The sequence below is a fragment of the Phocoena sinus genome, chromosome 5 (genome assembly GCF_008692025.1).
Source record: "Phocoena sinus isolate mPhoSin1 chromosome 5, mPhoSin1.pri, whole genome shotgun sequence".
NCBI lineage: Eukaryota > Metazoa > Chordata > Mammalia > Artiodactyla > Phocoenidae > Phocoena > Phocoena sinus.
This window is the reverse complement of record NC_045767.1, coordinates 110,880,133-110,894,354: the sequence shown is the minus strand read 5'-3', so window position 1 is coordinate 110,894,354 and position 14,222 is coordinate 110,880,133. Positions and strand designations below refer to the sequence as shown.

General features: G+C 35.2%; 1 protein-coding gene across 1 annotated transcript in view; it reads right to left on the bottom strand.

Moving 5' to 3' along the window:
* IQCM (IQ motif containing M) overlaps positions 1–14,222 on the bottom strand; it is a 361,372-nt gene that overhangs the window by 202,681 nt on the left and 144,469 nt on the right. The window contains 1 exon segment of the mRNA XM_032632005.1: positions 4,605–4,749. Coding sequence (XP_032487896.1) covers positions 4,605–4,749 — 145 coding nt within the window.

The following is a 14,222-nucleotide window of genomic DNA, read 5'->3' as shown; positions in this document are numbered from 1 at the left end:
TTTGGGATAACAGTCCTTTATTAGATATGTCTTTTGCAAATATTTTCTTTCAGTATGTGGCTCATCTTCCCATTCTCTTGATACTGTCTTTCACAGAGCAAAAGTTCTTCATTTTAATGTAGTCTAGTTTATCAATTAATTTTTTAATGAGTCATGTCATGTCTTTGGTGTTGTATCTAAAAAGTCACCATACCCAAGATCATCTAGGTTTTCTCCTATGTTACCTCCTAGGAGTTTCACAGTTTTGCATTTTACACTTAGGTCTATGATCCATTTTGAGTTAATTTTGTGAAGTGTGTAAAGTCTGTGTTTAGATTTATTTTTTTACACATGGATGCCCAGTTAGTCCAGCACCATTTGTTGAAAAGACTATCTTTGCCTTATTATATTGCTTTTGTTCTTTTGTCAAAGACCAGTTGACTATATTTATAGGGGTCTGTTTCTGGGCTCTCTATTCTGTTCCACTGATCTATTTGTCTGTTCTTTCACCAATATCACACTTGAACTTGTAGCCTTATCATAAATCTTGAAGTCAGATAGCATCAGTCTTCCAATTTTGTTCTTCTTCAATATTGTGTTAGCTATTCTGGTCTTTTGCCTCTCCATATAAACTTTAGAATCATTTTGGTGGTGTCCACAAAATAACTTGCTGAGATTTTGAATGTGATTGCATTAAATCTATAGATCAAGTTAGGAAGAACTGACATCTTTACAATATTGAGACTACCTATCCATTAACATGGAATATCTATCCATTTATTTAGTTCTTTGATTTTGTTCATTGGAGTCTTGTAGTTTTCCTCATAAAGATCTTACACATATTTTGTTATCTTTAAACCTAAGTATTTCATTTTTGGAGGGTACTAATGTAAATGGTAGTGTGTTTTTAATTTCAAAGTCTACTTGTTCATTGTTGGTATCCAGGAAGCAATTAACTTTTGTATATTAATCTTGTATCCTGCAACCTTGATATAAATGGCTTGCTAGTTCCAGAGGGTTTTTTGTCAGTTCTTTCAGATTTGCTACACAAATGATCATATGATCTGCAAACAAAGATAGTTTTCTTTCTTCCCAATCTGTATGTCTTTATTTCCTTTTATTGCTTTATTGCATCAGCAAGAACTTCCAGCATGAAGTTGAAAAGAAGTGGTGAGAGAGAGTGGTGAGAGAGGATATCCTTGCCATGTACCTGATCTTAGTAGGAAAACTCTGAGTTACTCACGTTAGGTATGATGTTAGCTGTAGTTTTTTTGTAGATAGTCTTTATCAAGTTAAGAAAGTTCCTCTCTATTTCCTGTTTACTGAGAGGTTTTATTATGAATGGGTGTTGGATTTTGCCCAACTATGTTAGTGGATTCATCTATTTCTCCTTGTAGTTCTATCAGTTTTTGCCTCACATAGTTTGATGCTATGTTGTTAGGCAGATACACAATTACAATTGTTAATGTCTTCTTGGAGAATTACCCCTTTACCATTATGTAATGCTCTTCTTCACCTTTGATAACTTTCCTTAATTTGCAACCTGCTCTGTCTGAAATTAATATAGCTGCTCCTGCTTTATCTTGATTATTGTTAGCATGGTACATTTTTCTCCATCCATTTACTTTTAACCTATATATGTCTTTATATTTAAAGTGGGTTTCTTGTAGACAGCATACCATTGGGTTTTGTTTTTTGACCTACTCTGACAATGTCTGTCTTTTAATTGGTGGATTTAGATCATTTAATGTTCAAAGTGATTACTGACACAGTTGGATTCAGATCTACTATATCCGATAGGTTTTCTATTTGTTGCCCTTGTTCTTATTTTTCTCTTCTACTTTTCTCTGCCTTTTGTAGTTTTAATTGAGGATTTTATATGTTTCTATTTTCTCTCATTTCAAAGCATATCTATTATCCTTTTTTTTTTTACTTTAATGGTTGCCCTGGAGTTCACAATATACATTTATAGCTAATCTAAATCGACTTTCAAGTAACACTATCCTACTTCATGGGTAGTGCAAATACCTTACAATTACAAAATAATCCTAATTCCTCCCTCCCATCCCTTGTATAATTGTTGTCATTCACTTCACTTATACATACATGTACATATATCAGCATATATAATTATACCTAAGCTATATATGTATATTGTAATTGAGTATATTGTTAGTATTATTTTGAACATGTTATCTGTAAGGTCACTTTGGAATAAGAAAAATAAATGTTTTATTTTACCTTCTTATTTCTTCTTCAGTGCTCTTCTTTACTTTTTGTAGTCTGAGTTTCTGACCTATATTATTTCCCCTCTCTCTAAGAAATTTTTTAACACTTTTTGCAAGGCAGATATACTGGCAACAAATTCCCTCAATTTTTGTTTGTCTGAGAAAGTCCTTCATTTTTTTTAAGTATAATTTTTAAGGGTACAGAATTCTGGGTTGGTGTTTTATTTCTCTCAACACTTTAACTATTTCATGCCACTCTTCTTACTTGCATGGTTTTGGATAAGTCAAATGTAATTCTTTTTTTTTTTTTCTCCAGAGGCCAGGTGTCTTCCCCATCTGGCTTCTTTCAGAATTTTTTTCTTTATCTTTAATTTTCTATAGTTTGAAGATGATATGCCTAGGTGTAGTTTTTTGGAATTTATTCTGCTTGGTGTTCTCTGGGCTTCATGGATCTGTGGTTTGGTGTCTGACATTAATTTGGGGAAATTCTCAGTTATTATTGTTATAAATATTTCTTCTGTTTCTTTCTTCTCCCTCTGGTATTCCCATATGTTACTCCTTTTGTAGTTGCCCTACAGTCCCTAGATACTTTGTTCTGTTTTTTATTTCAGTTTTTGTTCTCTTTGCTTTTCAGTGTTCAAGGATTCTATTGATATAATTTCTAGCTCAGAGAATCTTTCCTCAGCCACCTTTCCAAGAAGCCCATCAGAGGCATTCTTCATTTCTGTTACAGTATTTTTTATTTTTATCATTTCTTTAGGGTTCTTTCTTGGGATTTCCATCTCTCTGCCTACCTTGTCCATCTGTTCTTGCATGCTATTTTATGCATAATTAGCATATTTAATCATAGTTGTTTTAAATTCTCAGTCTGATAATTCCAACATCCCTGCTACGTCTGGTTCTGATGTTTGCTTTGTCTTTACAAATTGTGTTTTTTGCGTTTTTGTATGCCTTGTAGTATACATGTAGCTAGTCATGACATATTGGGTAAAAGAAACTGCTGTAAAAAGGTCTTTAGTAACGTGGTGATAAGGTGCTGGGGGACAGGAAGTGTTCTAATGATTAGGTCTCAGTCTCTTATGGAGCCTATGTCTCTGGACTGTGAACTTTATGAATGTTTCCCAGTTTTTTTCTTCCTCCTTAGGTGGGACAGGATGGTCAGAGTGGACTGGAGTTGGGTATTTCCCTTCCACAGGTTTAATTAGGCTCTGATAATACCCAGCAGGTTAGGCTCTGGTTAATTAGTTTCCTCTGAAGGCAGGCCTTGTTAAGAAGAATGGAGTGCTCTGGCATATTTCAAAATGGTTCATTTTCTCATATTTACTGTGGGAATCTGATTGAGCTCCTGGAGGTAAATATCGCAGTATTGTGGAGGCCCCTTCATGACTGGATCCTCTGGAATTTTTAACTCTCAGAACTGTGCTCCTGCCATTTGTCAATTACAGTTCATTTATCTTACCCCAGCGCTGGTTCCCACATCGGATTCTGCTCATGAGTCTCTGCTCTGGTAAGCTGTGACTTTGTATGCCTGTCTCTCCAATCTTAGGGGCAGCAGTTTGCCCTGTGTCTCCCCTCTTTTACGAATCCAAGAAGACTTGTTGATTTTTTAGTCTGTTCAGCTCTTTTACTTGTTGTTAAGATAGAGTGTTGACTTCCAAGCTCCTTACATACAGAAGCAGAAACCAGAAGTCCTCATTTATTTATTTTTTAATCAAGAAACAGACTGTAATATCCATCCTAATCAAGCAATAATAAATTCATTAAATATAATAAAAATCAGGATCTCTGAAAGTTAAGATAGAAATTGGAAAACCTGTTATTCACATAGAATTTCAACACTAATAAGCAACATGTAATGGATATCTGTTGTTTTGTCTGCTCAGTGTACTTTAACTGTTCTTCTGTTATAAATATGTAGTTTTCCTTTGGGGAGCTACTCCCTCCCCTCAATGAATATAGTTTCTATGCAACTCCCAAGCAGATTTCTTTGCCCTACCAAGGCAAAGTGTTGGACACATAACTCAAGCTAAACCAATCTAGAATTTGAATTTAAAGCTCAAGAATAAAAAGTCATAAAGTGATAGCAGCTTTTCTATCCCCCAGAGGCAAACAGAGATTGCCTCTTATTTTTTGCTCCTTAGATCTCTGGAGCAGCTCTGGTTCATGTGCTTTCTGAAATCTCATTCTTTAGCTATCTTTCCTTTAAATTTCCTTTTTGTTTAGCCAGAATGAGATCCTAATAAATTAAGCCACATATACATCACCTTAAAAAGTAAATAGCTTGAAGCAATAAAAATATCGCCTACTTGTACTGTCTATGGGTAATTATATGTAAATTATTAATGGTTAAAATAATTCCAAATCTAAAATCAAATCAGAAATGATAGCATCACCTACATTTTTTTCTGTCCATCCATTCCTCTAGCTCTGTAAGGTTTATAATTTGTCTCGTCCTCCAAAGACCAAGTCGATATTTAACACGATGGATTAGTCTGCAATACATGTTTATAACTGTTCTCAAATCTGGTCCATGATACAAAGCCTATAAAAGAGCAATACAGACAGTTGAACTCTTTATATATTTCTGCTATTTATATTTAATCTGATTTTGCCCTATTCATTTCATCTGTCTCACCCAGTTTCTCAGATTATGATGTATTTTATTTATGTTTTTAAATAAGTTTGGTTAAATACATGCATTATAGAGTGGGTTAATCTCCCTAAAGTTCAGAGAACATCATTTTGAGTTGCTCTGTTATCACATACTCATACTTCCCATAAAAAAGAGGTTTTGGTGATGGATGATAGAAGCTTCCTAGGCTGGTGTACAGATTTTTATAATATGTAGCCCACTTAGCCAGAAAAAAAATAAAAGTTTTATTAAGGCATTACTCTGTAATGGATGATTCTTACCTAAGCTATCCACTCTGGGTGCTCAAATGCTTGTATTTTCTTTCTTTTGAAAATTATATATTTATGTATTGTACCTATTTTTCACTGGATATCTTCAGATTTTACTTGTTGATTTCTTAAAAAAACCTCAATATTAAAGAAAGTAACCCTTTTCAGCATATGTGCAAATGTTGTTTGGTCAGTTTACCTTTAATCTGTGACTATATTTTTCTGTATGTTCATTTTATACATTCTACTATAATAAATTTTTTTAATTAAAGTATAAAAATCATCTACTTCAGGTTTTTTTTTTTTGGTTTTGTAAACAGCCAGTTCCATTTTATTTACCAATTCAAATATTTTTACATTTTCTAGCTCATTAATTTCTCTACTTATCTTTATTAATTCCTTTTTTTTAAGGTCTATTTTCTCCTTCTTGAATTAAAGACTTAATTAACCTATTTTCATTAATTTTTTACAAATGTACTGAAGTTCATAAAATTTCTTCTGAGTCCACTTTCCTTTGATGTGCTTTGCATACCATTATACAAGTAAAAACACTAAAGCATAACATCTTTAAATAACTTTCCCACGGTCCTATAGTTAGTAAATTGCAGAATTGGTTCTGAATTCAAAATAGGGACACTTCAGAGCCCACACTTTTAATTATATAAGTATTCCTCTTAATTTACTTGAATTTCATATTTTTACCCATTCTGTAAATTTTTGTTTTGGTTTCTTTCCTAGTATAGTTACTATTACACTTATGATTGTTCTTGCTCTTATTTATTTTCTGTTTTGTGTGATTCTTGGAAGGTTGTTTTTATTATTTTATTTTTCTTCACCTTTTTAAAACACTATATTTAAGCCTATATTTTTTAATTTATCAGAACTATCAATGAAATAATATTTCTTGATTTACCTAAATAAAAAAATAAATTAGCATAATTTCACTACTTTCTTTTTCTCCTTCCATCTGAATTCCATCAGAATCAGGCAGATTCTGAATGTTTGCTAATGTCTTTCAACATTTAATAACATTTTCCAGTGTGTATTTTTAATCTGCCTTTTGTTCAACAGGCTTTTGTCGTTTTTTGCTGTTTTGTTTTGTTTTAAATAATGGATTGGTCACACTTTTTTTTACGGTTTTTAATTTTTTTTTAAACATCTTTATCAGAGTATAATTGCTTTAAAATGGTGTGTTAGTTTCTGCTGTATAACAAGGTGAATCAGTTATACATATACATATATCCCCATATCTCTTCCCTCTTACGTCTCCCTCCCTCCCACCCTCCCTATCCCACCCCTCTAGGTGGTCACAAAGCACCAAGTTGATCTCCCTGTGCTATGTGGCTGCTTCCCACTAGCTATCTATTTTACATTTTTGTAGTGAGGTGGATGGACCTAGAGTCTGTCATACAGAGTGAAGTAAGTCACACTTTTGGAGCACTCCCCATCATGTGAATCTTAGCAGAAGGCATAACTCACTTCCTACAATTTGAAGCCACAAATCACTTGTTCATGATCCAAGCCTCCTCTGTTGCTGGGATGCAGACATGTGACAAAGCTTCCTCCATTATCTACACCAGACTCAGGTTTTCACTCGAAACTAATAATGCTTTTAAAAGTGAAACAAACAGTGGGAAGTCTATTTGTGTGGTAGAGTAACCGTGGCAGCAATATCCATTTTCTAAGGGTAGCATTGGTGGAAGCAGAACAGGATTCAGCATTTGCAACAGACTCTGTGCAGGATTTGACTGGAGTCCAAGGAGCTCTCTAGGCTAGCCTTCATCATTCCTTCATGTTCCTGAGCTTAATTCTTCAGACTTCTGCCCAATATTCTAGTCAATACCTTTCTGCCTAAGTCTGCCAGTAGGTTTCTTTTGCTAATAATTAAGAATCAAGCATTGTTTTAATTGTATTCTTAGAACATGAGGCAAAAGGTCCCTGCTTGAAGTGCTGCTTAGTTGAATGATGACATTTGCTAAGAGAGCAGGGGCATTTGGTCAGTCACCAAACCCAATGTGAGTGTTTTTCCTCTGAATTTAATAAATCCTCTTTTGTGGACACAACCTGTCTTGTGAAGAAACCCTTCTCAGATCTGAGGCATTCAGAAGGCTACCTAGGAGGTTTTCATGGTTAAGACGTTGGGTCAGAGAAAATGGCAATGGTCCATCTGTGTGGTTCTTATTATAGCATGCCTCTCTGCTAGCCTTCTGTACAGAAATATGCCTCAGTTATGATGCTATGTCATCTCAGTATGTGAATCTTTCACCATATTTCTAAACATTTCTCAAGACAGAATTAATCAGAAAAATGTACAAATTGATATTTACAACAATATTGAAATAAAAGACAATGCAAATTACTGATTATAATTTTCCAATCCATGTTGATTTAAAGTATAAATGTATCATGCTTATCGTATATCAGGATTTAAAAATATTTTCCAAATATAAGTCAGCTTTTTATTTGATATGGTCATGTCTTTTTTTAAAGTAATGAATTGACTGCCTGTTGGGAGGATTCCACTACCGTATGATACTTAGTGGGACTTAATTTCTTTGATTACTAGCAAGAGTAGCTTCTTTCATGTTTACTAGCCATTTATATTTCTCCTACTGTGAAGTACTAGTTCTTCTACCTATTTTTGCCTAGGCCTTCATTCCTAGCAGCATTGGAAATCACTGATCTAATCCTCTTTATTATACTGTGTCTGAACTTCCTTGATCTAGCATATTCTGGTTTTCTTCATACCTCTCTAGCTATGGAATTCATTTGTGGAATCCTCATCTCTGCCTTCCCCCTCGAGCATTGGTAGCTCTCACTCTTGCCTTTTCATGCCTCTCTCCTTACTTTACATATGCTCTCTGGACAATGACATCAATTCCAATGTCTCTAGACAGTATCACTAATAATGATTCTCAAATCTATGGATGAGGACAGAGTACAGAGGGCATCCTTGTTCAGGGAGCTGAATCAAAATGTGTAGAAAAGATTTCCCATCCTCTCATCCCATTCTCCATCATGTTGAAAATAATTTATTCAAAGACATGTGCCAGGGAAGTTCTAGACCTTGTACATTAGTGAACAGAAAAGACAAAATTCCTGTCTCACAATGAGTTACATTCTGATGGAAGGAACAATAATCCAATAAACAAATATATATGTATTAGGTGGCAGTCCGTGGTATGAAGAACGATAGTATTTTAAATGGAATAAGGAGTGACCAGAGTAAGTGTTATTTTTTATAGGGTAGTATGGGGCAGGCTTTTTGATAATGTAACAGTGAACAGAAAGACGAATGAAATAAGAGAGCCATGCAGTCACCTGGGGAAAGAGCTTTCTCAGAGATAAAATGAGAATCATTGCCAAATTGAGCCACTTTTATGGGTGGGATGGTTTTATATTCTTCTTCAGGTGTGTTAAGGTGGAAAAAGTTTAAGAACTACTGACAAAACTCAAATGTTTCCCTATGGCCCAGTCTTCCTTCTGAGCTTAGACCCATATACCCAACTGCTTCCCAGACATCTCAAGGATGTTCCACAGGCACTTCAAACTCAGTGTTGAAAACTCAACTCTGTCTCCTTTCCTTTCCTCCCACCTCTCCTACTCACTCCTCCGAAGTTCTATATTTCACAATCATCCATCAGGTTGCCCAAGACAAAAACCTAGGATCCATTCCTGACTCCTCCAGCTCCCTTATCTCCAAATCTAATCAAACCCAATGTCCTACCTACTGTGTATTTCTTCAACTTTACCCCAAGCCACCACCATCATGCACTGGATTACTGAAAAAGCATACTAGCTGTTCTTTCTCTAATTTTGCCACCTTCTTTCCCCAATTCATTGTCCAGAGTCAGTAATTTTTCTAAAATAAAAAATCTCTTCATGTCACTGACCTGCTTTAAAGTCATCCATTCCCATACACTATGTATAAACTCCTTAGCATGGTTTTTAAGAACATTGTTAATCTGCTCCTACCTTCATCTTCCTCTACTGCCACCGTCCTCCCAACCAGCCCCCTAAATGTTCTGTATCACCTAAGGCCGTTGAGATTCCCTGGGCCTACAACTCTCTCAACCTCCCCATCTACATGACAAAACACAACTACCCTTTATCCTCCAGATCTCAATTTGTTGGCACTACCCCCACACTAGACACAGTCCTTTGGGTTCAGTGGTCTTTCTAAGTTCTCTAATAATACCTAAGACTTAGTTACCTCCATTTCTATCTGGACTATTTGCTCTATGCATCAGGCAAGATATCAGATCTAGTAAATAGTAACTATGATCACATTTTTTAAAAAGTGTTCTGGAATACATTAATACAGTTCTACCAGTACCTGAGAGTTAACACATTTATGTAATAAAACTATTCCGTACGAGCTCACCAGTGCCACAGGTCCATGAATGGGCTTCAGAATTTTCTTATTATTTCTTATTGGGGTTTTTTTTAGATAATGAGAGGAAATCCATACTTTATCAAATTTTCAAAGGATTCTGTAACCCCCAAAAGAATAAAGACCACTGACCTATGCATGGGATATTAAAACTCAGATTTCTAGGATTTCTCCAATTTTATTTATTCAACAAATATTTATGCAAAGCCAATTTTGAACACTTTTTTATTGCAACCACCAGCCATTCAAATGTTTTAGAATTTCAGTATTTTTGACAAACAGCAATTGAACATATCAACTTAAGACTAAAATTTTTAAATTTAAATTATAAATATTCAGGGAAAAATCTTTAAGTTAAAATCTTAGAGGCATTACACTGAGGAAAATACTGTTTTTGTGTCTTTAGGATTTTTTTCTGGATCATATTAACTTATACCAAAACACATGCAAACAAACAACATAGAAATTTTAAAAGGAAAAGGATATTTTGAATGGTGGAAATAAATAATGCTGATGGTTAAAGGCAGCAATCTCTGTGGTCTCCTTATGACTGATATAATCAATGCTGCTTCATTATTTCTAAATAAACCCAAACTAGAGCATTTCACAGGAAATGGTGGAAACTATACAGTCTCCTGAGGTACTTTAGAGCAACATTCTAGCAGATACTGTCTACAGCCACAAGCTCTGAAGTGCCAGCCAAACAATATGACTATGGAAGTTTCCCAGTGGAGGGATTCCCACAGTGCTGACAATTATCCAGTGACTTGCTGTGCAGCCTTTAGACCAGAAAGTCTATCAGGAATTCCCCCAACAGCAACCCTGCACAAGGCTCAGTCCTGGAACCGGACTATGCATGCATTACAGGTCTGCCACATGACCATTTCAACAGTAAGCAGAACAACATTAACTGTATCAACAGAGCAGCCATGCAACATACACACCAATGGTGGAATAAAAAAGAAAATCAATGATCATAACAAATTTCACAACCAAATCAAAGTCAACAATCTAGTTTATATTTGCTCAGACCCTTGAAAAAGGCTTCCCATTCTTTTTATCTCAATTCTACCTCCACATAGAAATTCAACATTTTCCTTGCCGAGCTCTCCTTTTCACTATCATCTTGGGCTCACTCTTGCTCTCTACGTTTTCTAGACTCATTTTGTCCCAGAGGTTATGGATGATGCTACAGTTCTCTCCAACATCATGAAATGCTAAAATTAAGTTAAATTATAATATAAGTATATTATCATATACATAATATCATGTGTATGATATATTTATTTATATATGTTTATATATATGAATCATTAGAGTGCCCTGATAAACTTCTACAACTATATTTTGTTGAATTAATTCATCCATTCTAAGACATCTGTGGAATAGCTACCATATGCCAAGCATTATTCTAAGCCTTTGGACACGGTAGCAAACAAGACAGAAAACAGTATAAACATATACAAACAATAAAATAAACAAGAAAAACAGCAGATAATAAGTGAATATAGTTAAAATAAGAGAGAATGCATGTATCAAAACAGTATGTGGTGCTATATAATATAAAAGTAAAGAGTATGTACTCCCAAACAGGTCACAGAAATTGTAGTGCCCATGACAGAGGTGTAAATAAAAGGTCAAAATGTAGAGGACTGGGCACAATAACCACCAAAAATAGAGAGCTCAGCTCTGCTAGATGGACCAAAGAAGGTGTCCAGGTGTGAACACTTAAGGAAGATCTTAAAGAATGAGTTGGAGTTTATCAGAAAATTAGGAAGAGTATTCCAGTCTGAGAGAACAGTATAAAAACATAAGATAATAGGAAACAATCAGGGAATTAAAGGATTTGGGCTTTGCTAGAGCACAGGTTATTAGTGAAGAAGTGTCCTGTGATGAGGTGGACAGTGGGAAATGGCCAGACCAGGGAGGCCATGTGTACTATGTTAGAGAATTCATATTTCATCTGATAAGAAACATGGGGCTTTCAAAAGACTATAAAGAAATGGAATAAGGTCATCAGAGTGGAATTTCCTCAACTGCAGATGACAAATTAGATGGGAGTAGGTCTATAGGCAGGGAGGCCAATTAGGAGACTACTGTAGTTCTCCATGTGAGGAGTGATGAATAGGAGCTATGGTAAGAGAGAGGAAGAGCAGCACAAGAAATGTTAAGGAAGTGGTGACCAATTGAATATGGGGGTGAGAAAGTTGAAGGAGACTAAGAAAACTCCAGGTGTATAGCTTGGACAATGGGTGGTGGGACAGTTCACCAAAATAGGTAGTACAGGAAAGGAAGAGCTTTGTGGAGTAAGAAAATAAGTTCATTGAAGGCTCCGTGGAGTTTGGTTTAACTATGGACCTTGCAAACGGGAAATTAAATGCCTAAATCTAGAGCTAGAGAGATAGGTCTGGGATAGGGCCTTAGATTAGATTAGGGAGCAATCAGCTATAAAGTAGTTTAAGTCGATGATATAATATGTAGAATGAGCACAGACTTCGGGGTCAGACAAGGGTTTGAATTATAGCTCTGTCACTTACCAGGAGAGCAACTCTAGTCAAACGACTTAATTTCTCTGAGCATCAGTTTCTTCACATATAAAATGTGAAGCAGAGATTTCACAGAATTACTGAAAGATTAACTATATGGAATGCTTACTTATTGTCAGAGTTTTACACGCATTATCACATTGAATCATCAGAACTACAAATGTATGTTATATGTACATATTAATGCATGTACAAATATACACATGTTGATAGGCAAATGGACTACCTTCTAACAGCAAGCCTGTATTCTCAGAGAAATTCATTCAAGGTGCCCAATGAGAGGCCATTTGGGGGGGATCCTCCCAGATAATCCAGGAATTCAAGTGGGCACTCCTGATCTATTCTTCTATTTCTAGTTGGTTTTCCAAATTCCTTTATGAGTAGCACAACTTTAGTCCTCAAGGTGAAACATTTTTGGATTCTCTCAAAGTTTTGCCAAAATCCATCCACTCAGGTTCTTCTGCATTTGCCCAGCCAAAATAGATCCTTATGCTTTATTCTGAATGTCAGGATTGCTGTTTATAAAAGTTGCTCAGGTGGGTGTGTGGATGTGTGTGTAGTTTCTTTTTAAGGTGAAGGTTTATGCACTGAAAGAGTACTCAGGAGTGTGGGAAGTGGAAAATTGCTTTAAACAGAGAATAAGCAGATAGCATAGGATAAACAAAATCAATGCAAATAGGTGGTCCCAGCCTTAGAGTAAAAGTAATCCCAGAACTGTTGGGTTAAGGATAAGCTAGGCATTTGTTCACAGTCTTCAGCTTGATACAATCTGAAACTGTCACAAGAGTATATTATAAATAAAATTTTCTTAAACCAAAGAATGTAGACAGAACTTTATTTAGAAAAATCATAGGTATATTGACAAGGTGACTATTCAAAAGTCTGCTTAATTGAATCTAAAGGTCCATTGATGGATGAATGGATAAAGAAGATGTGGTACACCAGTCAGATGGCCATCATCAAAAATCTACAAACAATAAAGGCTGGGGAGGGTGTGGTGAAAACAGAACCCTCTTGCACTGTTGGTGGGAATGTAAATTGATACAGCCACTATGGAGAACAGTATGGAGGTTCCTTAAAAAACTAAAAATAGAACTACCATACGACCCAGCAATCCCACTACTGGGCATATACCCTGAGAAAACCATAATTCAAAAAGAGACATGTATCACAATGTTCATTGCAGCACTATTTACAATAGCCAGGACATAGAAACAACCTAAGTGTCCATCGACAGATGAATGGATAAAAAAGATGTGGCACCAAAAAAAAAAAAAAAAAAAGATGTGGCACATATATTCAATGGAATATTACTCAGCCATAAAAAGAAACGAAATTGAGTTATTTGTAGTGAGGTAGATGCACCTAGAGTCTGTCATACAGAGTGAAGTAAGTCAGAAAAAGAAAAACAAATACTGTATGCTAACACATATATATGGAATCTAAAAAAATGGTTCTGATGAACCTAGGGTTAGCACAGGAATAAAGACGCAGATGTAGAGAATGGACTTGAGGACACGGGGGAGGGGAGAAGGGGAAGCTGGGATGAAGTGAGAGAGTGGGATTGACATATGTACACTACCAAATGTAAAACAGATAGCTAGTGGGAAGCAGCTGCATAGCACAGGGAGATCAGCTTGGTGCTTTGTGACCACCTAGAGGGGTGGGATAGGGAGAGTGGGAGGGAGGCTCAAGAGGGAGGGAATATGGGGATACGGATATACATATAGCTGATTCACTTTGATATACAGCAGAAACTAACACAACATTGTAAAGTAATTATACTCCAATAAAGATATAAATAAATAAATAAATATCCAGGAGAATGCTTAAAGAAATGTGGTATATATATAAAGTATATACATAAATGTATTTATATATATAAATATATATTTATATTTTAAATATATTTAGAAAATATATATAAATGTATATATTTATACATTTATACATAACTAAAAATGTGTATATTTATATACTTATACTCAGCCAAAAAAGAATGAAATCTTGCCATTTGTGACAACCTAGAGGATATGTGTATGGACCTAGAGGGCATTATGCTAAGTGAAATAAGTCAGACAGAGGAAAACAAATACTGCATGATTTCACGTATATGTGGAATATAAAAAGGAAAACAAATGAACAAACATAACAAAACAGAAACAGAGTCATAGA